Below are 26477 nucleotides of genomic sequence, written 5' to 3'. Positions count from 1 at the left end.
TTCATCAGTGGTCTATAACAGACAGTGTGGTTTTAGGAATACTATATCCTTATTTGCAACTGTATATTCTCTATTATTTATAGGAATACTATCTTGCATACTAACAATCAGTTTGAGCATAATATTTTTGGTTTTAGGGCTGATTTACACTAATTTATACACAATTTCTGCGTCCTGGATGTGTTTGTGTGCATGATTTTGATGCATTCTGATGCATTTTTGATGCACTTTGGCTAGGTTTTTCCCCTCTTTTTTTTTTCTTCATCTCAAATGAGGACCTGTGCGTTCCAGTGCATTTTTGATGTGTTTTGCCACTTTCCATACAAAAATAATGCAGCATGTTCCACTTTTGTTGACTGCACTGGAATGCACTGTATGGTTGTGAGCTAGGGCCATTGGAATACATGGAAACCTGTCCATGTGTTTTTGATGTAGAATTAAAATGCTCTGGACTGCATCTGGTGTGAACCAGACCTAAGCATATGAAAGTGAACCCACTGAGGACAATGTAATAGGTTCACATATCAGGTTAATTTTTTTCTTCCAGATGATGCATCAAGATAATGTAAGGACTTTGGATTTAATGTTGCGTTCTGTAGTCATTTATTTAAAGTTGGACTTTGTATTAAAGCAGAGCTTCACCCAAAAGGGAGGAATTGGCACCTTTGGGGAGTGGGGAGGCACAGGTACCCCACTTCCGCTGCAATTGCCTATGCGATCGGAAGTTGTCCTCCCCCCTCCCTGTGGTTTTCTGGGAGAGGCGACAGGTCCCAGAAGACTAAAGGACCATTCAAAAGGCTCAGAGCTACTTGCACGTGTGCAGGGGGCACCCACTGTAAAGCCACAAGCTGTCACAGCTGGCTGTCCACACTTAAGATGTTGGCGCCAGGGAGTGAGGATGGATGGGGAAACCAGCAGTGGTGAGTACACCACCCACTGGATCGTGGGACAGGTGAGTGGCTGTTTTTTAAAAGTCAGCAGCTACAGTTTTTGTTTTAACTTTGACTGGAGCTCCACTTTAATTTCTATATCAATAAATTTACTTTTGTTCATTGCCAGCAGTGTAAGATCCTTCATGTGACTTGGTATAAGCTTTCTGCGGAGCTCACACTGAGAGAGGGAGAAGCTGTGCTGCAGTGCTCAAGTGCTAACAAGGAACATGGTAAGGAGGGAGAGAGCTGTATAGCAGATGAGCTTATCACTCCACTGCTACTTCTTTCTGTTGTCCAATCACAGGGTAGGGGTTTGGAGGGGACAGGGGCGGACTGACCATTTGGAAACTCGGGCACTGCCCGAGGGCCCGGGGTCAGTAGGGGGCCCCATGAGATGCCCCTGGTACCTTTTTCATAGGCTTTTTTGCGTTTGGGCAAAAACACAGGGGCCCCATGATCCCCTATTGCCCGGGGCCCCATGAGTTGTCAGTCCGCCCCTGGGAGGGGACCTGTAAATGTTACGCAACTGCTGCAGAGAGAAATCTGCTACACAGAGTTGTGCTGTGTGGCAGAGCTTCAACTTAAACTCTCAATCCTTAATGGGATACAGTATTTACACCCAAATAATGAAGACCAGATAATACGGGAAGGCATTAGCTTAAAAAGCTGTGGACAGTTTTGAACCTAAATTCTAATTCAAGTGCGACATACTTGTATTCAGTTTGCTGACAGGTCAGTCATTTTACTTGTACATTAAAAACCACCGATGATGTCATAATAGAAAACAGTACAATAAATAATATAATAAAACAATCATTACACATAGCAACATTTAGAATTATAGGAGAGAATAGATAGACAAATAGAATTTAGTTCTTAATCCAGAACTCCACAATTTACTCCCCCCTCCCCACATCCACCCAACCCTGTTATTTTTTTTTTTAAACTACTATACATTCCTTTCAAATTGAAGTATTTTTAGTGGTTCATTTGTCACTGCAGCTTACTCTTCTCCTTCCAGGACTGAGTGGTACTCACTCAAATACATGTGACACCACTAGGTCTTAGAGTGCTGTAAACTCAGCCTGTTTGTTGACACATCCCCTTGGGGGGCATATAAATGAAAGCCTGGGATTACAGTAAATGGGAACAATGACACAATGTCATTGAATCTGAAAGGACCACTTGTGCTTCACCAAGGAGGAAGTCAGATACAACACTGGGGCTTGGAAATTGGTAATATACACAGTATAGAGAAAAGAGACACTTAGAGTGGCGCTACTGTCTCTCTTCTCTTCTATACCTGCATTAGGAGTATCTACAAGCTCTTACAGCCGGCTGCCTCCTCAGACAAGTCCATACTACTACAAGCCCCCCATTACAGATGGACTTGGATACCACCTCCACATGGACCTTCTACTAACCCGCATTGCTGATGGTCCATCCCCAAACGCACACAGGGTAGATGCGTCTTAGCGCTCCCTCCCCCCACTCACCTCTGAATATACACAGTATATACAATCATGGGCAAAAATATTGGAACCCCTGCATTTCTGTCAGACAATGCACCACGTCGCTGAGAAAATTGTTGCAATTACAAATGTTTAGGCATTTTCATGTTTATTTCTTTTGTTTGTATTGGTATGACACAAAAAAGTAGAGAAACAAAAAGCCAAATCTGACACATTCTATGCAAAACTCAGAAAATGGACTGGACAAAATTATTGGCACCTTCTCAAAATTGTAATAAATAATTGCATTCCACGTTTGTGATGCTCCTGTAATTTGTAATTAAACTCACATGTATCAATTATTAACAGATGCAGACAATATAGAAATCACACCAGCAACCAGTTAAAATGGTGAAACATTTACTCAGCCTTTCTGTTATGTGTCTCTGTGTGCCACATGGAGCATGGAGAAGAGAAAGAGCAGCAAATAATTGTCTGAGGATTTGAGAGCAAAAATTGTGGGAAAGCATGGACAATCTCAAGGTTACAAGTCCAACTCCAGAGATCTTAATGTTCCTGTGTCCACTGTGCGCAGCATTATCATGAAATTTACAGTTCATGTCACTGTAGCTAATCTCACTGGACACAGAGGAAAAAGAAAAATTGATCATCAATATTGCAATGAAGGATTGTTTGAATGGTGCATAAAAAACCTTGATCAACTTCCAGACAAATTCATGCTGACCTTCAGGCACAGGGTACAATTGTGTCAGCTCGCACTATACATCACCATCTGGATGAAAAGGGATGGTATGGTAGGAGACCCAGGAGGACCCCACTGCTGACACAGAAACATAAAATAAGCAGATTGAAGTTTTCCAAAACTTATCTGAAGAAGCCAAAATCCTTTTGGGAGAAAGTGCTGTGGGCAGACGAAACAAAATTACAGCTTTTTGGTAAAGCCCATCATTGTACTGTTTTTGGAAAAAGAAATGAGGCCTTTAAAGAAAAGAATACAGTCCCTACAACCAGACATGGTGGAGGTTCACTGATGTTTTGGGGTTGCTTTACTGCTTCAGGCACTGGATGTCTTGACCATGTGTATGGCATTATGAAATCTGAAGACTACCAAAGAATTCTGGGGTGCAATGTAGGGCCCAGAGTCAGAAAGTTGGGTCTCCTTCAGAGCCTATGGGTCTTACAGCAGGACAATGACCCAAAGCACATGTAAAAAAAGCACCCAGAAATGGTTTCAGACAAAGTGCTGGAGAGTACTGAACTGGCCAGCAATAAGTCCAGATCTCAATCCCATAGAACACCTGTGGAGAGATCTAAAAACAGCAGTTGGGAAAAGGAACCCTTCCAATCTGAGAGACCTGGAGAAGTTGGCAAAAGAAGAATGGTCCAAAATTCCAGTAGAAAGTTGTAAGAAACTCACTGATGGAAGCAATTGATTTCAGGAAGCAATTGATTTCAGTTATTTTTTCCAAGGGGTGTGCTACCAAATATTAAATTGAGGGTGCCAATAATTTTGTCCAGTTCATTTTTGGAGTTTTTCGTGGAATGTGGCAGATTTGGCTTTTTGTTTCTCCACTTTTTTGTGTCATACCAATACAAACAAAAGAAATAAACATTAGAACACTTAAACATTTGTAATTGCAACAATTTTTTTGGGTGAAGTGGTGCATTAGCTGACAAATGCAGGGGTGCCAATATTTTGGGCAATTACTGTATATATATATATATATATACAGTCATGGCCGAAATTGTTGGCACCCTTGATATTTTTCCTGAAAATCAAGTATTTCACACAAAAAAGGTATTGCATTAACACATGTTTTGCTATACACATGTTTATTCCCTTTGTATGTATTGGAACAAATATAAAACAGAGGCAGAAAAGCAAATATGACATAATGTCACACAAAACCCCAAAAATGGGCTGGACAAAAGTATTGGCACCCTTAACTTAATATTTGGTTGCACACCCTTTGGAAAACATAACTGAAATCAGTCGCTTCCTATAACCATCAATAAGCTTCTGACACCTCTCACCCGGAATTTTGGACCACTCTTCCTTTGCAAACAGCTCCAGGTCTCTCTTATTGGAAGGACACCTTTTCCCAACAGCAATTTTAAGATCTCTCCACAGGTGTTCAATGGGATTTAGATCTGGGCTCATTGCTGGCCACTTCAGAACTCTCCAGCGCTTCTTTGCCATCCATTTCTGAGTGCTTTTTGACGTATGTTTGGGGTCATTGTCCTGCTGGAAGACCCAGGATCTTGGACGCAAACCCAGCTTTCTGACACTGGGCCCTACAGTGCAACCCAAAATCCTTTGGTAATCCTCAGATTTCATGATGCCTTGCACACAGTCAAGGCACCCAGTGCCAGAGGCAGCAAAACAACCCCAAAACATCATTGAACCTCCACCATATTTTACCGTAGGTACTGTGTTTTGTTCTTTGTAGGCCTCATTCCGTTTTCGGTAAACAGTAGAATGATGTGCTTTACCGAAAAGCTCTATCTTGGTCTCATCTGTCCACAAGACGTTTTCCCAGAAGGCTTTTGGCTTACTCAAGTACATTTTGGCAAACTGTAGTCTTGCTTTTTTATGTCTCTGTGTCAGCAGTGGGGTCCTCCTGGGTCTCCTGCCATAGCGTTTCATTTCATTTAAATGTCGACGGATAGTTCGCGCTGACACTGATGCTCCCTGAGCCTGCAGGACAGCTTGAATGTCTTTGGAACATGTTTGGGGCTGCTTATCCACCATCCGGACTATTCTGCGTTGCAATCTTTCATCAATTTTCCTCATCCGTCCACGACCAGGGAGATTAGCTACAGTGCCATGGGTTGCAAACTTCTTGATAATGTTGCGCACTGTGGACAAAGGCAAATCTAGTTCTCTGGAGATGGACTTGTAACCTTGAGATTGTTGATATTTTGCCACAATTTTGGTTCTCAGGTCCTCAGACAGTTCTCGTCTCCTCTTTCTGTTGTCCATGCTTAGTGTGGCACAGACAGACACACAATGCAAAGGTTAAGTGAACGTCTCTCCTTTTTATCTGCTTTCAGGTGTGATTTCTATATTGCCCACACCTGTTACTTGCCCCAGGTGAGTTTACAGGAGCATCACATGCTTGTAACATTCTTATTTATCCGCAGTTGTGAAAGGGTGCCAATACTTTTGTCCAGCCCATTTTTGGAGGTTTGTGTGACATTATGTCGAATTTGCTTTCTTTCCTCCCTTTTTTTGTTTTGTCCCAATACACACAAAGGGAATAAACATGTGTATAGCAAAACATGTGTTAATGCAATACGTTTCGTGAGAAATACATGATTTCCTGGAGAAATATCAAGGGTGCCAACAATTTCGGCCATGACTGTATATATATATATATGTGCACATACACACACACACACTATATATATTTACATACCGTATATTGTATGGGGGTGGTTTTATAAGAAAAGTATAAAATAAAAAAAAGTAGGCAGAGTACTGTAAGATATACAATTTGCCACTAGGCTGAAACTGTATTGTGAGAAAAAGCTGGTTAATAAATAGGACAGGAATGGAGACTAGTTCCAGTTAATATAGCGACAGAAATCATATAAAAAGCATTGCAAATGTGACAGATATATTTAAAATGTATCAATTTTTTGCCACTGATTAGGGGCATTATAGGGCACAAATTTGAGACTGCCGCCTATTTATTGAGAACAGATTAGCTATAATAGTTGATTTCATAACAAGCATTGTGAGGACCACTATAAAGGAGTGTGCATGTAGTTTGTTTAAATGTACATATCTACACAGAAACTTAAAGCTATAGAATATATTAAAGGCTGTTTTAGGCCAAAGGAATCCTAAAGTGGACCTTTAATCAAATTCTAATAAAAATGTAATATAATAATGCACTATGATAAAAGTACATTATTTTAACATTGTTTCCTCTACAGCTATGGTGTAATAACTGCTGTTACACTCACAAATTTAGCCACATCTGCACTTTCTGTGAGTTCTGAGTGTGGGAAAAATATACTTGCTTCATTTTCTGTGTCTAGCCAAAACGCATATTAAATAAGGATCCATGGTAACGTGTGTAAAGCACATGGATATTGTGATTGAAATGCACACTGAGGTTGGTTTAATAAAGACCAATAAACTGTTCACTTTGCATTTAATTTTTAATTTGCAAGGGAATGTGGTGAAGCTCTGCTGACTTCCATCATCTAATGTACAAGCTAAAATACTGTTTTCTTTTTCCTTGCAAAGTGAATTTTCACCGCTTTCACAAAGCTAAGAGCAAAGTAAGCAGCCTATTGCCTTCAGTAAATTAACCCCACTCTATAACACTATAATAATATAAAACTGCCACACACAAAAATGCATTCATGAAAATAGAGAAAATATACTAAAAACTCTAAGATATATGGTGGATAATTATGAAATATACCATGCTTAGCAATTCCAAATCAAAAAGTTGGTGAAAAGGGGAAAAACGTTCAGTCAAATATAGGAAAATACTTTCAGTCAAATATAGGCAATAATAGTAAATTGTCACATAAAGCCACTTGGTCAGAAATACCCCATTCATGGGGGATGCTCTTGACCATGGGGCTTTAGTTTACAAATTACCATTATTTACTATAATTGAATAAAATTATTTTCAGTAAGAACATTCTGTTTAACCACTTCTGCTTTTTCCCCTTTTCTGTTTGAAAAGTGTGAATAGAGCCTAATGCAGGCCATAGATGGGTCGAAAATCGGCCGATTTTCGGCCGAAAATAAAATCGGCCGATTTTCGGCCGAAAATAAAATCGGCCGATTTTCGGATCGTTAGTGGGCGATTTGGTCGGCCGTTTTTCGGTATTTTGGCCGTTTTTTTTTTTCGGTAAAGTTGGAAAAAAAATCGGCCGATTTTGCCGATCGGCCGATTTTCGCGGCAATTAGTGGGCAAATCGGCCGATTTTTTACCGATAAAAAATCTGCGCATGAGCAGTGACCTGCAAGAGGAAGACAAAGAAGAAAAAGAAGAAGAGGAAGACGATGAAGAAGAGGATGAAGAAGAAGAAGAGGAAGAAGAAGAGGATGAAGAAGAAGAGGATGAGGATGAAGAAGAAGAAGAAGAAGAAGAAGAGGATGAGGATGAAGAAGAAGAAGAGGATGAGGATGAAGAAGAAGAAGAAGAAGAAGAGGATGAGGATGAGGATGAAGAAGAAGAAGAAGATGAGGATGAGGATGAAGAAGAAGAAGAAGTAGGATGAAAATAAGAAGAATTCCAGTCCAGCAAAAAGTGTCTCTGCAGAGAGCTCCGCTATTTCTGACAGTTCTCTGACAGTTCCTTGACATTTACAGCGGTTGAAACATTGTATCTATTTGTTTCCGAATAAAAACATCTGTATCCTAAATGGAAACAAATAGATACATTGTTGCAACTTCTATAATGTCAAGGAACTGTCAGAGAACTGTCAAAGAAATAGCAGAGCTCTCTGCAGGGACACTTTTTGCCGGCTCTAGACGGGTAGAAAATCGGCCGATTTTTTTTACCATTGATGGTAACGTCAGCCACTTGAACAACCGATTTTTCGTTTTTTAAAAGAAAAATCTGCAGTTTTTCTCCCCATCTATGGCCTGCATAAGACAAGCCATAGATGCAGGAGAGAAAAACACTTGATTCCCCTATTAACACTTTAAGCCAGTCAAAGTTGAATCAAATCTCAGCCATTTCAACAGGGACTGGCTGAGATTCGATCCATCTATGGCCAACTTAAGAGCCTGTTCACAGGTGTATGACTGATTGCTGTAAAACAGAAAATCTATACTTCATTTACATGCAACCACAGTCAAACAAACTTCTTTTCCCTCTAATTTTATTAGAAAAAATATACATTTAGGCAAGTTAAAAAGATAACTTGTTCTTTGAGTTTGCAATGATGTAATGTGTTAAGTACATTTGAATTCATACAAAATGTGTGTTCGATAACGTCGATATAACTAGATAATAAAATTGTGTCATTAGGACATATGGTGATATGTCCCTTTTAACAAAGGAAATCACTACACTATATGAGTTCTACATGAGTTACAATGCAGATTACACAGGAAATGTATTACTTGTTCGACCGTTTTCTATTGCTCACTGTGTGAAATAACTCTCAGTTGCCTCGTGAAATCTTATATAGTCTCTATTCCTGAATCAATGCGAGATGATGTTGTATTCATTAAGCTGACAATATACTTTTGATTTAAATAAAAGCTGTCAGCACCTAGATGTATTTAATTACAGAAGTGCAAGCATCTTTAAGTGCTTATTCATACCACCACAACGCTTATGTAGTGCCGAAAAACCCAGAAATGCAGGGCGTTCGAATATACAAATATTCACTTTTATGCTAGCCCACCTGCTCCAGTCTCATGCAACTAGCATTGTTGTCCCCCCCCTCCTCCTTAATAAACTACACTCCCTTGGCATCAGAGACTCTGCTCTCTCTTGGCTTTCCTCCTATCTATCCCAACACTCCTTCAGCGTTACCTATAACGCTACCACCTCCCCCTCTCTCCCCCTTACTGTCGGGGTCCCCCAAGGCTCTGTCCTCGGGCCCCTTCTTTTCTCCATCTACACCTCCTCCCTCGGCAAACTGATATACTCCCACGGCTTCAACTATCACCTCTACGACGATGACACGCAAATTTACCTCTCTACCCCTCACCTCACCCCTTCAGTCTCCACCCGTATCACCCACCTCCTGAACGACATATCAGACTGGATGTCGCTCCATTTCCTCAAATTGAACCTTTCCAAAACCGAGCTCCTAGTTTTCCACCCAGCCCGCACCCCCCCCTCCTCTCCATCACAACCAACAACGCCACCATCAATCCCACCCCGCAAGCCAAAGTCCTAGGTGTCACCCTGGACTCAAATCTATCCTTCCAATCTCATGTCCAATCGCTGGCAACTTCATGCAGGCTCCACCTCCGCAACATCTCCAAGATACGTACGTTCCTAACCCCAGACACTACTAAACTACTCGTTCACTCCCTTATTATCTCACGCCTGGACTACTGCAACTTCCTTCTTACCGGCCTACCTCATCACTGACCATCCGCGCTTCAGTCTATCCTGAACTCAGCGGCCAGACTCATCCACCTTACCAACCGCTCCACATCTGCCACCCCCCTCTGTCATTCCCTCCATTGGTTCCTGATTACCAAACGCATTAAATTCAAAATACTAACACGGACATACAAAGCTATCCATAACACTGCCCCAAACTACCTCACCGACCTGATACACAAATACCACCCAACCCATAATCTTCGCTCCTCACAAGACCTCCTACTCCCTAGCTCTCTGGTCTCCTCCTCCCACGCCTGACTGCAGGACTTCTTCAGGACTTCCCCCATCCTCTGGAACTCACTACCCCAATACATCAGACTGTCAGCTACCCTCCTCACCTTCAGGCGCACCCTGAAAACCCATCTCTTCAGGGAAGCCTACCCCACTCTTACCTAACAGCCGATCTCCTCTACTCCTCCTACCACTCCATCCCCCACAGCAATGTCCTCCTGTGCCACTATCCTCTCCCTCCTATATTGTAAGCTCAAAAGAGCAGGGCCCTCAAACCCCTCATGTATTGTTTTGTTACTGTACTGTCCCATGTACTGTCCCCCACTATAATGTACAGCGCTGAGCATTACATTACATTGAGTTTATATAGCGCCAAAGGGTTTGCTCAGCGCTGTACAATAGAGGGGGGGGACAATACATGAAACATTACAGCAACTACAAACAGCACACGAGGGGTTATAGGGCCCTACTCTTTCGAGCTTACAATCTAGGAGGGAGGGGGTAGTGGTACAGGAGGAAGTGGCTGTGGGGGATGGAGTGGTAGGAGGAATGAAGGAGAGCAGCAGTTAGGTGAGGGTGGGGTAGGCTTCTCTGAAGAGGTGGGTTTTCAGGGAGCGCCTGAAGGTGAAGAGGGAAGGTGACAGTCTGATGGATTGGGGTAGTGAGTTCCAGAGGATGGGGGAGGACCTGGAGAAGTCTTGCAGACGTGCGTGTGAGGAGGAGACCAGGGAGCAAGATAGAAGGAGGTCCTGTGAAGAGCGAAGGGTACGGGTAGGGTGGTACTTGGGAATCAGGTTGGTGAGGTAGTTAGGGGCAGTGTTGTGAATGGCTTTGTAGGTCAGAGTGAGTAGTTTGAATTTGATGCGTTGGGCGATAGGGAGCCAGTGGAGGGAGAGGCAGAAAGGGGTGGCAGAGGTGGAGCGGGTGGTGAGGTGGATGAGTCTAGCCGCTGAGTTGAGGATGGTCTGAAGCGGGGAGAGCCTGCACTGGGGTAGGCCGGTGAGGAGGGAGTTGCAGTAGTCAAGGTGTGAGATAATCAGGGAGTGCACAAGTAGTTTAGTGGTGTCTGGGGTAAGGAAGGAGCGTATTTTGGCGATATTGTGGAGGTGGAGTCTGCATGTGTTTGTGAGCGATTTGACATGAGGTTGGAAGGAGAGGTTAGAGTCCAGAATGACTCCAAGGACTTTGGCTTGCGGGGCGGGATTGATGGTGGTGATGTTAGTAGTGATGGATAGGATGGGGGGGGGGGCGCGGGCAGGAGGGAAGGCGAGAAGCTCGGTTTTGGAGAGGTTGAGTTTGAGGAAATGGAGCGACATCCAGTCAGAGATGTCGTTTAGGAGGTGAGTGATGCGGGCGGAGAAAGTGGAGGTGAGGTGAGGGGTGGAGAGGTAAATTTGAGTGTCATCAGCATAGAGATGGTAGTTGAAGCCATGGGAGTGTATGAGTTTGCCAAGGGAGGAGGTGTAGATGGAGAAGAGAAGGGGTCCAAGGACAGAGCCCTGGGGGACCCCAACAGAGAGGGGGAGTGAGGGGGAGGTGGTAGCATTATAGGTAACGCTGAAAGAGCGTTGTGACAGGTAGGATGAGAGCCAGGAGAGAGCAGAATCTCTGAGGCCAAGGGAGTGTAGTTTATTAAGGAGGAGGGGGTGGTCAACTGTGTCGAAGGCCGCGGAGAGGTCCAGGAGGAGGAGGACAGAGTAGTCGCCTTTGGCTTTGGCGGTTAGTAGGTCGTTGGTGATTTTGAGGAGGGCGGTTTCGGTGGAGTGTAGGGGACGGAAGCCGGACTGTAGTGGATCAAGGAGGTTGTTGTCAGTTAGGTGGGCGCTTAGGCGGTTGTAGACCAAGCGCTCCAGGAGTTTGGAAGTGAGTGGCAGCAGGGAGATGGGTCTGAGGTTGTTTGGGTCAGAGGGGTCCAGGGAGGGCTTTTTGAGTATGGGGGTGATGTGCGCATGCTTTAGGGGGGAGGGGAATACGCCGGTAGAGAGGGAGAGATTGAAGATGTGGGTGAGGGAGCAGATGAGGGAAGAGGGGGGTGACTGGAGGAGTCGAGAGGGGATAAGGTCCAGGGGGCAGGTAATGAGGCGGGCTTCTGAGAAGACCCTGGTGACTTCCTCAGTGGTAGTAGGGCTGAAGGAGTGCAGAGCTGGTGGGGTTACGGTAAGCGGGGTCTTGGGTGTGGAGGGGGGCAGTGCGGTTGCGAGGTCAGAGGAGGGAAGAGATGAGGGGGAGATAGGGGGGGGGGAGGCTAGGTGGGGAGGTAGATTGCGAGTTGACTATGTCCTGACGGATTGCATCAATTTTGTTGTGGAAATGAGTGGCAATTTCGTGGGCGGTGAGTGAGGTACTGAGTGGAGGAGGGGGGGGGGGGGGAGAGCAGGGAGTTGAAGGTGGAGAAGAGTCGGCGAGGGCAGGAGGAGAGGGTGTTAATCAGGTTTACGAAGTAAGCCTGCTTGGCGGCGTGGAGGGAGGAGGTGTAAGTGAGGAAGGCAGATTTGTAGAGGGAGAATGAACGGGGGGACCTGGTTTTGCGCCATAGTCTCTCTAGCGCGCGACTGCGACGTTTGAGGCATTTAGTGTGGTCGTTCTGCCAGGGTTGGAGCGGTCTGGGTTTGATGTAGCGTGTGGTTAGGGGTGCCAGAGAGTCTAGGGTAGCTGATAGTGAGTCGTTGTACGTGTTAGTGGCTAGGTCAGGACAAGACAGTGGAAGGATGCTGTCGTGTAAGCGGTCGGCAGCTGAGTGGAGGGGGGCCGGGTTCAGGTTGCGGAGGTTGCGGCTGGTGATGGTTTGGCGCTTTGGGGGGGGGGGGAGTTAGGGGAAGGGGAGATGGAGAACGTGAGGAGGTGGTGGTCGGAGAGAGGGAAGGGGGTGTTAGAGAACTGGTTGAGGGTACAGAGGTGGGAGAAGACGAGGTCCAGGGTGTTCCCAATGATGTGGGTGGAGGATTGAGTGTGCTGTGTGAGCGCGAAGGAGGAGGTTAGGTGGAGGAGTTGGGAAGTAGCCAGGCTGTTGTCATTGATGGGGATATTGAAGTCCCCGAGGATGATGGTTGGTAGCTCAGAGGAGAGGAAGAAGGGAAGCCAGGCAGCGAAGTCATCCAGGAAGCGGGGTATGGATCCGGGCGGCCTGTAGATCACTGCGATCCTTAGGGGGGTGGGGGTGAAGAGCCGAATACAGTGAGCCTCGAAGGAGGAGAAGGTTAGGGAGGGAGGATTAGGGAGGACCTGGAAGGTGCTCAGCGGTGATAGGAGCAGGCCGACCCCACCACCTTTGTGACCACTCAGTCTTGGTGAATGGGACCAGACGAGACCTCCATAGGAGAGTGCCGCAGGGGAGGTGGAGTCAGTGGCCTGTACCCAGGTTTCGGTGATGGCTAGGAGGTTAAGGGAGTGGGAGATAAAGAGGTCATGGATGGCAGTAAGTTTGTTGCAGACCGAGCGGGCGTTCAGGAGTGCAACCGAGAGAGGGGGGATGGATGCGGGGAGAAGGGGCACAGATATGAGGTTGAGGGGGTTACGGCAGCTGGCGGGAGCAGGGGGGTCCCTAGAGGAGGGGTGAGGTGGCGAGGGGCCAGGGTTCGGGGAGATGTCCCCAGCAGATAGGAGAAGGAGAAGGGTAAGGAAGGTGGCATGGGGATGGGAAGTGTAGGAGCGTGTGGGTCTGATAGTGGTGGCACGTGGGTCGACGGGGGAGTGGAGTAGCAGGAGGAGGTGGTGAGTGCCGTAGTGGGGAGAGGGGAGAAGTGAAGGGGCAATGTAGAGCTGTTTTGGGGGGGTAGGCGGGTAGAGGGAGGTGATTTTTGGGATGGTGGAGAGGAAAATGAGGAGGAGGAGTGCAGGAGGCATGTTGGGGTGGGTGGGGTGACAGTTGGGTCAGGGGAGGTGAAGGGATACAGGTCAGGGCAAACTGGTGTGGGGAATCTGTATTACCGTGGGATAGTCATTTGAGTCCTTCTGTAGGGGTAGAGTGAGGGTGGAGGGCGGCAGCTGGTTGGCAGCAGTCTGTGGGTGCAGTAAGCTGGCGACCATGGATGTTGTGGCATGTCTTCAGTGGGTACGGTGGTTCGGCTAGTGGAGGGTCGTAGGGTGCGATGGCTGGGGGCGATGGTAGGCACGGCGACTGGTGATGCTGGCGGCTCGGTGTCTGGGGTTGTTGAGGCCAGGCGTCGGGTGCTGAGGGCTCGGCGTCGTGAGGCGCTGAAGGTGTTGAAGGATCGTCATCAGGGTCGAGCGGGGCGTTGCGGTAGCGATCGTTGGCCCTGCGTGGTTTGTGCTCAACCGTGATCTGTTGCGGCCGGTAGGTGAGACCGCGGCTTCAAGGGTCGTGGTGGGCCATTAGTCGCCGGGGCATCGCCAGAGGGAATAGCGTGCCGGAAAGCAGGGTGCTGGGCGAGCGGTCCCTGGTGTGGTGGCTGGCTGGTAGTCCCAGGTGGGGAGCAAACCTTTTGGTGCTATATAAATACTGTATAATAATAATAATAATAATTGTTGTCCAACAGAGAACCACGGTAGGTGGGAGGAGATGAGCAATCCTTCTTCCATTGGTGGACTGGTGAAGAATAGGAAGCTCTACCAGCTTTTAATTTGCAGTCTATTTGTCCTTTAAGATTTTCCCTTACATGGATAGCAAAAACCTGACAAAGATGCTAACCCTTCCCCACGCTTTCCGAAACTTAAAAAAAAAACCTGCAGTTCGGCTTTAATCTTGGCATCTGCAATAAAACTTCTGAAAGGTTTAACCCAGTTTTTTAAATTCCTTCTTTAGTTTGGTAGCATGGTGTCATAGGTACACTTCTTTCTGCAGCACTGTTCAGATCCTGAATTCTGCACAGAACGGTGCCACGTAATGACATGGCACCATTTCCTGAAGATTTCTCCAGTGATCTCAGGACAGTTGAATGATGTATGCTCAGGTTGTGTATCTTTGACTCCCTGATCTTATAGGAAGTGGGTGCAATGATACTGGAAGTCATTTCAACCTTGAAAAGAGAAAAGGTAGCACTGATCCAGGTAGTCTCACCATTCCCACACTCCACAATCCTTCAGCCCGTGCTGTAGATCAAAGGAAAGTCTGGGAGGCTGCACTATTATTATTATTATTATACAGTATTTATAAAGCGCCAATAGTTCGCTCAGCACTGTACATTACAAAAGGGGGACAGAACATGTGACAGAACAATAACAATACAATGCAAAACATGAGGGGATCGAGGGCCCTGCTCTTTCAAGCTTACAATCTAGGAGGGAGGGGATGGTGGCACAGGAGAAGATTGCTGTGGGGGACGGAGTGGTAGGAAGAATGGAGGAGGTCGGCAAGTTAACAGGGGGTGGGGTAGGCTTCCCTGAAGAGGTGGGTTTTCAGGGTGTGCCTAAAGGAGAGGAGAGTAGGTGATAATCTGATGGGTTGGGGAAGGGAGTTCCAGAGGATGGGTGACACCCTGGAGACGTCCTGGAGGCGGGCATGGGAGGAGGAGACCAGGGAACTAGAGAGAAGGAGGTCTTGTGAGGAGCGGAGTGTGCATGCTGGGCGGTACTTGGATATTAGGTCGGTGATGTAGTTCGCGGCAGTATGGTGGAGGGCTTTGTACATCAGTGTTAAAATTTTGAATTTGATCCGTTGCGCAATCGGAAGCCAGTGGAGGGATTGGCAGAGGGGGGTGCCGGAAACGGAGCGGTTGAAAAGGTGAATGAGTCTGGAAGCCGTATTCAGGATCGACTGAAGCGGGGATAGCCAGCGGCGAGGCAGGCCAGTAAGGAGGGAGTTGCAGTAATCGAGTCGTGATATGATGAGGGAGTTGATGAGCTGTTTAGTGGTTTCTGGGGTTAGGAACGTGTGTATTTTGGCGATGTTGCGGAGGTGGAGTCTGCATGAATTTGTTAAAGATTGGACTTGGGGCTGGAAGGATAGGTTGGAGTCCAGAATGACACCAAGCACTCTGGCCTGCGGGGCGGGTTTAATGGTGGCGTTGTTGGACATGATGGAGAAGTCAATGGGGGGTGGGGTCTGGGCTGGGGGGAAGAAAAGAAACTCGGTTTTGGAGAGGTTCAGTTTAAGGAAGTGGAGCGACATCCACTCTGATATGTCGCTCAGTAGGTGTGTGATTCGGGCGGAGACTGAGGGGGTGAGGTGAGGGGTTGAGAGATAGAATTGTGTGTCGTCGGCATATAGGTGGTAGTTGAAGCCGTGAGAGTGTATGAGTTGGCCAAGGGAGGAGGTGTAGATGGAGAAGAGAAGGGGCCTGAGGACGGAGCCTTGAGGGACTACAACAGAGAAGGGGAGTGAGGGGGAGGTGGTAGCATTATAGGTAACGCTAAAAGAGCGTTGTGACAGGTAGGATGAGAGCCAGGAGAGAGCAGAATCTCTGAGGCCAAGGGAGTGTAGTTTTTTGAGGAGGAGGGGGTGGTCGACTGTGTCGAAGGCCGCGGAGAGGTCAAGGAGTAGGAGCACTGAATAATGGCCATTAGCTTTAGCGGTTAGCAGGTCGTTGGAGAGTTTAAGTAAGGCAGTTTCGGTGGAGTGTAGGGGACGGAAGCCGGACTGTAGGGGATCAAGGAGGTTGTTGTTGTTGAGATGAGAGCTTAGGCGGGTGTAGGAGTTTGGATGTGAATGGGAGCAGGGAGATGGGTCTGAGGTTGTTCGGGTCATTGGGGTCCAGGGATGGCTTTGTAAGTGTGGGGGTTATGTGTGCATGCTTCAGAGGGGAGGGGAAAGTGCCGAAGGAGAGGGAAAGATTAAAGATGTGGGTGAGGGAGCATAGGATGGAGGGGGAAGGAGGTTGTAGGAGTTGTGAGGGGATAGGGTCGAGGGGGCAGGTAGTGAGGCGAGCATCAGAGAGGACCCTGGAGACTTCCTCGATGGTAGTAAGGTCAAAGGTGCGGAGTGTTGAGGGAGCTTCAGTATGAGGAACGTAGGGTGGGGTGGAAGTGGAGGTCAGAGCAGTGGTGGGGCCGTGGGAGAGGGGTGATGAGGGGGTAGCTGAGTGAGGGGGAACGGGGTTGAAGGGAGTTTGAGCAGTGACAAAGTCCCTGCGAGTTATGTCGAGAGAGAGGGGGGAATGAAGGGGTAGCTGTGTGAGAGGGGACGGGTTGAGAGGGAGTGTGAGTTGCGGCAATGTCCTTGCGAATTGTGTCAATCTTGTTTTCGAAGTGATTGGCAATCTCAAGGGTGGTGAGTGAGGTGCTGGGTGGAGGTGGGGGTGGAGAGAGTAGAGAGTTGAAGGTGGAGAAGAGTCGGCGAGGATTGGAGGAGAGGGCCTTGATGTAAAGCACATATCCACTTTATTATATATATAAAATCAGCTTGAAAACACCATACTGTATGCTAGTGTGGGGGGGGGGGGGGGTTCACGAGTAGCTCACTAACCTTAGCGCTTAATCTTAACCCCAGTTCCCCCACTGGCATACAGCATGGTTTTTTTTAAGCTGCTTTTCTATACAATAAAGTGGATGTGTGCCTTAGTTTGGTCTCCCAGGCTTTCCCTTGATCAACCATGAAGAGGTTGGGTGTTCCAATTTCCCCATGTGTGGCTTATCTACAGCTCATATTCCTAGTCATAGAGCTTTTTTATGGCTGCTCTGGATTGAACGTTGATTCTTTTTCTGCATGGTTGAGAGACAATGTGAAGCTTCATACACACGATCACAATATTGGACGAATTATAGTCTTTTTTTTTGCATGTTAGTCTCATATTGAAAATCAATAGGTTACTAAAGTTACGAAAATTCCCATACAACAGAAATCAACTTCAGAAGTGATGTAATGTATTGCATTGTAATGTATTCTTTTGTTTCTGAGCATGTGTGGTCTTGGTCTTTCATTTTTTTTTTGACGAACACTGTACTGACTAAACAAAAATTATTTGTTCTGGTTCTGTTTGTCCCTTCGATTAATTTCACATGAACTGTCGTAATCAACTCTCAAAAGTTGTGTATTAATGATCAAATTATCAGACAATTGCTTCAAAAGCAGTAATTTTTGTTCTATTTTCTGATCGTATGTACAAGGCATTGGATTCTCCCCAAGCACTGCTATTAACCTTCATTAAACCAGGCAACCAATGATTAGAAATTCAGGGTCATACAGTTGGTCTTCCTTACATGCATGTCCTACACAGTGGTTTCACACCCCTGGGTTTTTCTCTCCAGCTATACAGTATATCCCGTTTTGAGAGCAAATGAAGAACCATATTTTCTGCTAATGATAAGATCTCCCTTTCATCTTCCTGCTGCAGGTTATGGTCTTGTTGATTGGTACAGACATTTCTTTCATAAAATATTAGAGGGAAGGCCTCTTAAGATGGCCTGACCTGTCCCTTTTATCTCAGAAGTAAGAGCTGAAGTAGCCAGAGGGCTTTATGGGATAGTTTGCTTCTCAAGAGACCTGCTGGATATCACGCTATACTCAAGATTTGAAATATGTGGTGTATTTAATATGACAGTGAAAAGAGCATTTGGCAATGTGTAAAAGGGCAATGTGTAGTAGCCAACAGAGAGTAAATACAGTTTTAATTTACAATGGCCAGATCAGTTACGCTCTGGTTGCTATTGGAAGCTGCATCACTAATATTATTATTATTATACAGTATTTATAAAGCACCAACAGTTCGCTCAGCGCTGTACATTACAAAGGGGGACAGAACATGTGACAGAACAATACCAATACAATGCAAAACATGAGGGGATTGAGGGCCCTGCTCTTTCGAGTTTACAATCTAGGAGGGAGGGGATATGATCTGTGCTTTATGTATTGACACATTGAATTAACTTGTTTGCTTTTTTTTTAAATTAAAAGTGCTACCAAAATCCAAGGACATGTAAGGTTTATAAGCAGCTCACAGTTTCAATGCAGAATAATTTTGGTATTGCAGAGGACCCCAGGAGAGGAGGTTCAGGGCTGCTCTGTGCAACACCAGTTCACAGAGTAGGCTGGTATAAGATTTTTTTTTTTTTTTAATTAAAATAATAAAAGTACACTAAAAGGTCCCAAGAGGAGTGTAAACAGGCATAAATGGATTCTTTCTTGAGGAAAAATGTTTTAAAGTGCAGGTAACTAGATCTGCCTGCATACACCTACAGCAGTTTCAGAAAATCTGCAGATATGGCTGAATGCCAGACCATTCTGAACTGCAACACTTTAGCACTTCCTTTCTGCCTCCTAGACATTTCCTATTGGACAGTGGGGCAGCCTACTATAGTGATGAGCCAATAGGAAATAAAGAGGGCAGAACTTAGTAGCAATTACTATCAGTAAGTGTTGGAGCTTTTCCTGTCTGAATAGAGGGAAGTAGAAGTGGCCCACTGTCGATTTTCTGTCAAAATCTGAACGCAGCGCTCAGCATTTAAAATGTTATACTATAGACCTTGCATTGATATGGGGTCTATAGAAAAGTACTCTTTTGATATGCAGTTTATGCATTTACTATTAGTTTTATTTCCACTAAAAGTATTACCCTTTATTTAATGTTAGTTTTCAAGCAGGACGTTTTAACCAATAAAGAAGAAATAAAGGCACAGCTAAATCTTCATTTATAAAAATAGCTTTTTTGGGTACCCAAACAGACCCTCCATTCTCCTCTATGGGTACCTGGATGTAAATTGAATTGTGTCTGTTTACAACCGTCTACCTCCAATAAAAACAAATGGAAGGGGGACCCGTTCCCCTCCGTCTCACCTGATTGAATCAGATGGCAGTTGGGACAGCTGGTCTGTTTACATTCAACTGCCTATAGAGAAGAGCAGGCTGTGTCTATGTCAGCTCTGCATAAGCGGGGCGGACATGGATGCGACATCCAGCAGCTCCGGTCAGCTCAGCAGGGGATCAGCAAACGGATACGCAATATGTAAGATGAAACATAATCATGTAAATTAACATAATGTAATTATAATCAACAAAACAAAGTCCCATCTACAATCTCCTCTTAAGCGTCCATAAAAATCCACCACAAATGTGCTGTAATAATCTTTTTAGTTCCTACAAACTCTAGGTCATCCACCCCATATGCATCCAATAAGCTCACCTTCTTTAATTGCCCTCAATATAAATCAAGGTCTCAATGCACTTGCTGCCCCACCATGGGCTTTTAGTTATCTGTGGCCATAGGGAGTGATACTCCTGTTTTCCTCTGACTCTCTACCAGCTCTACTCCACCTCAGGTAGGTATGCATGTAAAATATAACAGAACCAAAAATAGTGCTCTCTGTATAGAACTGTTTTTATAAAAGACTCCGCAATAAACTCACATAAACCAAGAACCCCAAGTGCAATGTGAACAACATTATAAAGACATTGGAGTTCCTCCAAACTCTAGGCGATACATGCATGTGCATCCAATACGCCCATTTTCTTTATATGACCCCAATATAAATCAAGGTCTCAATGCACTTATTGCCCCACCATGGGCTGCGGGAAATGGACCCCTGTTCTCTGTCTTTTCACCAGCTTTACTCCACCTCAGGTAGGTAAGCATGTAAAATAAAATGGGGCCAAAAATAGTGCTCTCTGTATAGTACTCTTTTATTAAAACGTTTCTCAGTGGGTAAATTCACATTAAAAAAAGACATAAAAGACATGTAAAAGACATAGGTGGCAGCATCCACAGCCAATATAGTTCACCAGCTTAGCTCTGGTTCCTACACGTGTTATGTTCACAGTCACAGCTTTATCAGTAGGCATTCCCTGCTGAATAGGGATCCCCTGATGAGCAAAACCAGATGCTATCCATGTGAAAGGGCCCTTAGAAAAAGTATTTTTTAATGTATTATACACACTGGAATACATGGGCAATTTTATTGTAAAAATGAACTAACCCTTCGAATCAGAAGATATTCTCCTGTCATCACTTTCATTGAAAATAAGGAATGGAACTGTACAAGGCCCTTTTAAACCCAGCTGTGGGCAACAGTTCATCTAGAACTGTTAGTTTATTACATGGATCCCTCATTTTAAATTCAATAGTGATTTTAGTTGTGTTGCCCTCAAAAGTGTACAATGTGGAACCCATGGCTTCTATGGTATAAGGCTTATGAAAACAAGTATTTATTTACTACAGGTACCTATAAAGCTCAGTCAATTTAATGCAGCACTTCACATATATATTGTACATTCACATCAGTCCCTGCCCTCAAGGAGCTTACAATTTAAGTGTCCTAACTCACATTCATACATACACATACAATGGCCCATTTTAGAAAGAATCAATTAACCTAGCAGCAGATCTTTTGGAGTGTGATCTGTAAAGTTATTGAAATTCACATGCTGATTTTTCCAAAATTGTATTTAATGGAAAAATGTTGCTGCAGACATATTGTATTCTGTAATATAAACATATCATCATTTTGTATATTGGTAAGATAAAGTAATCAAATGTGGAAGAATATTTCTGTAACTGAAATAAAAGCTTTTGTATGCACCTTATTCGTGCAATTTTTATATTCTAAAATAAATCAACACAGTAATTGAGCAGGAAACAAAACATTTTCAAAACATTTTCTAATGAGAGACCTAGTTCAGAACATAGCTTACCTTTTGATCTTTTGCATAATTCCACCATCATTATTTCTTATGTCATGCACCATTTTCTGAATCTGCCTATTATGGGAAAGAAAAGATGTGGTTGGAATCCATGTTTGTGAATAATGTACTTTTGAGCATTAAAAAAAGAATTTTGAACAAATATTTGTAATCACATTAGACAAAGTGTATCCAAACTTAAGAAGAAAAATTTAACGTATTATAGCTTAAAGTGGTTGTAAATCTCTGAAATTAAAAATGGACAAAGCATATCCTTCTATAGTGTGTACTTGCCTCATCAGTCACATCTAAAAGATATTATGTCAACACCAGACAATCTCAGGAGATGGCCCCCTCTCAAGCAAACAGCCTCAGCTGTACATGTATCCCTATGAAAGTGTGTGTGTGTGTGTGGTCCATTCCCTCCAATGAAGTCTCAGGCATTTTAAAACACTGTTGGTTACTTGAAGCGTTACAGCATATGAAAAGGAACTTCGAGCATCCCCTGCTGGGTGAGTAGGTGGATACATAAAAAATGAAATATATTTTTTTAATCCTTACCATAGTATAGAAAGAAATTTTGTAGAGAATGACTATTCCCTTTAAAAAGAGCAGACCATCTTCTCACACTTGCAAAACACATTACAGGCCAAATGTGTAAATTGGTGATGCTACAGTGGATATGAAAAGTCTATACACCCCTGTTAAAATGTCAGGTTTCTGTGATGTAAAAAAATTAGACAAAGATAAATAATTTCAGAACTTTTTCCACCTTTAATGTACCCTATAAACTGTACAACTCCGTTGAACAACAAACTGAAACCTTTTAGGTGGAGGGAAGTAAAATAAAATGGTTGCATAAGTATGCACACCCTTAAAGTGTGCACCTTTTGATTTTATTCCAGCACTCAGTCTTTTTGGGTATGAGTCTATACACGAAGGTTGGAGGTCTTTAGCTATTGACTCTGCAGAGAGTCGGCGACTTCTGTGCACTGTGCGCTTTAACATGCGCTGACCCCGCTCTGTCTCATTTACCGTGGCCTACCACTTCATGGCTGATTTGCTGTTGTTCCCGATTGCTTCCGCTTTGTTATAATACCACTAACAGTTGACTGTGGAATATTTAGTAACAAGGAAATTTCATGGATGGACTTAATGCACAGATGGCAACCTATCACGGTACTACGCTTGAATTCATTGACCCATTCTTTTACAGATGTTTGTAGAAGCAGTCTGCATGCCTAGGTGCTTGATTTTATACACCTGCAGCCATGGAGGTGATTGGAACACCTGAATTCAATGACGGGTGTCCCAATGCTTTTGTCAATGTGGTGTGTGTGTATATCAGGTTCCCGCCCAGCCTACAGCCAGATGGCGGCCTGCAAAACACCTCGTCCCTCCGGGTGGATGCCATATGGCGTCTTTTCGGGCATGCGCAGTTTGCATGCGCGCAGCGGCGCGATCTGTCACCGGCCATGTACCTTGGACACAGCCGATGACAGCTCTAAATACCGGCCCTGTTGCCTGTACCATGTGACCTGCTGTGACCAATCACAGCAGGTCACATGACAGTTGTATACAATGGATGGCTTCCTTTCATACCATCCATTGTATACTAGTGTGTCTAGCTGTGAATGGTCACAGCGATCACATGCACAAGCTGGGCCAATCACAGCCCAGCTGTGTCATGTGATTAGCCGTGGCCAAATCACAGCTAAGCACAAAAAAAAAAAAACTCTGAATGAATCGATGTCATTCAGGTAAATGCTTGCTTATAGCAAAGTAATTCTTTGCTATAACAAATTGTGTAAAAAAATAGTGATCACTTCCCCAAAGTAGTACAATGTTACTATGGTAACATTGTACTACTTTTGTCATAGTGAAAAAATCTTAAAAAAAAAAAAAAAAAAAAGGGAAAAAAAAATGTAAGAAAAAATTAAAACTAATAAAAATATTTAAAATTTTTTTTCATACTGTCACCAGTCAGTATCCCTGATCACCACCATGCCAGTTATATGATGATGCTGTACTGCACTGGTGACAGTATGTAAAAAAAAAATAAAAAAATTGTGAAAATAATTTTTTTAATTTTCCGAAAAATTATGACAAAAAAATTACAACTTCAAAAAACTCGCCATGCCTCTTATAAAGTACGTCGGACTGTCTACTCTGCAAAAAGAGGTCATTTGGGAGATATCTGTACTGTTCTGACATTCTTGGACCTCAAGAAATTAGATTGCCGTCAGTACTTCAGGATTCAACAATATTCAGATATATCCCATAGTTTGTGAACTCTATAACTTTCCTACAGTCTAAATAATAAATACTAATTTGGGTTATTTTCACCAAAGAAATGTAGCAGAATACATCTTGGCCTAAATTTATGAAGAACAATTTTTTATTTGCAAACTTTTATAACAGGAACAGAGAAAAACGTGTTTTGTTTTTCAAAATTTTCGGTCTTTTTTTGTTAATTTAGCAAAAAATAAAAACCCTAGTGGTGATTAAATACCACCAAAAGAAAGCTCTAGTTGTGTGAAAAAATTTTTAGTTTGGGTACAGTGTTGTATGACCGTGCAATTGTCATTCAAAGTGTGAGAGCGCTGAAACCTGAAAAATGGCCTGGGCAGGAAGGGGGTAAAAGTGCCCAGTATGGAAGTGATATATATACATACACACACACACTGTACGTAGTTACCATTGGGCCTGACTACACAGCAGTTAAAACAAAAGGCAGGCACCAATAGGACTTGCCAGGAGTTTATTGGCAGTTAACCAACTTTATAGAATGGTCAACATTTCCTTGGAGCCTTGATAAAGTTCTGAGATGCCCCACGAAAATGTGAGTCACAATCCTTCATATAGAGAGAATCATATTATAAAATTGCTTATTTGCCTCTATACTGATAAATAGAAAACAATTTACAAAATGTAAAAGGAAAGCTGTGCCCAAAAAGACAAGCATAAGGCATATGATTAGTTCTCAGTAATGGTAAAAAGGCAGAGAATCTTAAGCAACCCCTACATGATTCGATTTTCTTTCCTTCCACCGAAGGTAAGAAAATTGCTCGATTCCCCCATCAACACACTTGGTGTTGATTGGGAAATGCCTCCCACAGTGATATTGTATTCTGCCAACGGAGGGGGGGGGGGGGGGGGAGCCTACAATGATTACTGCTATAGTCATTGGCAGTAATCACATGCAGAACAATCCAACAGGCTGGTTGTATCCAAGTCGATAGATGGTATAATCAGCCTGCCCATACATGGATCGAATCTCAGCCAGTCCCTGCTGACCAAATTTCAATCAGTGCAGGCTGGCGTAAAAGAAAAAAAAAGCTAGAAGGAATGCTGTGAAGATATCCAGCCTAGAATAAACATTGCTACTAGATAAACCAGGTGACGTTGGGGAGGACAAAAAGGTTCCATATATATTTCTGAGCTGCATTCATGAAGTGCACCTGGTAGACAAGCAGGAAACATATTTAAGGAAATGAAAGCAAAGAAATCTGCTATTTGTGATTTTTCTGTTCTTTAAAGCAGTATTCAGAAAGACCCACGCCGGAAAGTGAGTTTAATTTTCTATTAGACTTCTACATACATTTTGACATATTTTGAGGTAGCCAGAAATTAAAATAATAGTTGGAGGAAACAGTGAATCCTGGTGTTAAAATATTTTAAGAGCAGCCATAAGTTATACTGGCCATATTTGGGGTTAGCATTGCTAGATCTGATAAAGCTATGATTATGACCATGGTACAGGAGAGACCAGCATGCTGACAACTCTTTTGTGGCAAGTATCTGATTGGGAATTAATACAATGCCAACTTGCAGCAGGTTTTTATGCCACTTCCCTCGCAGAGGCCTACAGTCTAAATGTTTAGTAATGATGGGTCCAGAACCCTTATAACCATCCCTCTGGTTCCCTCTGCTTCATTTGGTTCCACACTCATTGTGGCCTTAAGGCCATGTTGGGAATCATTAGTTTACACATTTATGAGAGGCCTGTCCATTTCCAGTTGTCTCATGCTTAGTCCACAGTGGGTCCAAACACCCAAAGTTCATGAGAAACAGGAGGCCTGGTTGCCAGGTGTGGGAACCTTTCCAATCACTGTCAAACAGGTGGAACCTCCACCAACAGGCCACCACTCATTCCTGATCCAAACAGGGGGAAAGTTCACAATTCCCCAAGAACTGGCTGTACTGCAAACTTCTTAGAAAGAATAAATGACCATTCCAGGATTTGTAGTAGCAGCAAAAATTGTTACCTGCTAACTGCACATAAATTCTCACCAAGTTGAGCTTAATGTACTCATAGCCCCCAGTGAACACATCACACAGGTACTTAAACATTTACTGAAATTCTCTGCACCATTTTGCAAGTTGATGCACAGTCAATTGTATCCATAGCCTTTGTCCAAAAATATGGTAAAATGCTGCATATATACAGTGAAAGTTGAAAAGTTGAGCATACCTCATCCCGGAGTCAAGCATTACAGGAGGGTACTGTGGTACCCATGAAACGGTTGGGGAAATACTCTGCCATGTTTTTCCACTTTATTCCTAACTAGGGTCCAGCTAAGTTCCAGCTTTACCCCAAAGGGGAAAGTACATATGCAAACTCTGTGCTCTACATCTATCTCCTTGTCGACCCTGGAAACAGGCCCCTTCACGCCCCATGTATTTCTAATCAGATGCAGCCACTGTTCAGGTATCATGACAGCTGGTAGAAGGTGTCAGAATACAGTAACCTGGTACAGGGGATTTATCCATATTTGCAGTTACTGGAGCATGGATGGAGAAATCTGTTAGATTTGTGTGATCAGCCTGCAGGCTGAAAGAAAATAGTTTGTCAATGTATAGCCAATGTGAGCCACAGATAGTGGTAAAACCTCAAGTGGGAATCGAATCCTTCCTTACTTGGTCTAAAACAAAAAAAGAAAAAGGTTTGAGCTGGAGATACACTTTTAAATAAAAAAAAGTACCACTGATTCTGTCAAGAATTTTGTCTCCCCATTACACGCACTGTACTTCCAGCTGAGACTATAAGCCGCCATGCTGATAGTGATGCTCACTGCGCTAGTATGGTCCAATGTCATCACTACCCTGGACATTGCTGCTGGAGATCAATCAGAAAAAAGTTGATTTAAAAAATGGTAAAAAACAGTATTTTCTATGATACACAGGGCTTTAGCAAACTACATGTAATTTACTTTTAGGGTTTACATTGAGT

The 26477-nt window shown here is 44.0% G+C and overlaps 1 protein-coding gene across 1 annotated transcript in view; it reads right to left on the bottom strand.

Moving 5' to 3' along the window:
- LOC149451707 (B-cell linker protein-like) overlaps nucleotides 1-26477 on the bottom strand; it is a 189684-nt gene that overhangs the window by 53602 nt on the left and 109605 nt on the right. Inside the window, 1 exon segment of the mRNA XM_089690287.1 lies at nucleotides 21257-21322. Coding sequence (XP_089546413.1) covers nucleotides 21257-21322 — 66 coding nt within the window.

This window comes from Staurois parvus, unplaced genomic scaffold (assembly GCF_062004578.1).
Source record: "Staurois parvus isolate SC_StPar_1 unplaced genomic scaffold, SC_StPar_1.0 ptg000525l, whole genome shotgun sequence".
NCBI classification, from domain to species: Eukaryota; Metazoa; Chordata; class Amphibia; order Anura; family Ranidae; genus Staurois; species Staurois parvus.
Note: the sequence above shows the minus strand (reverse complement) of the source record. Positions and strands in the feature narration are given on the sequence as shown.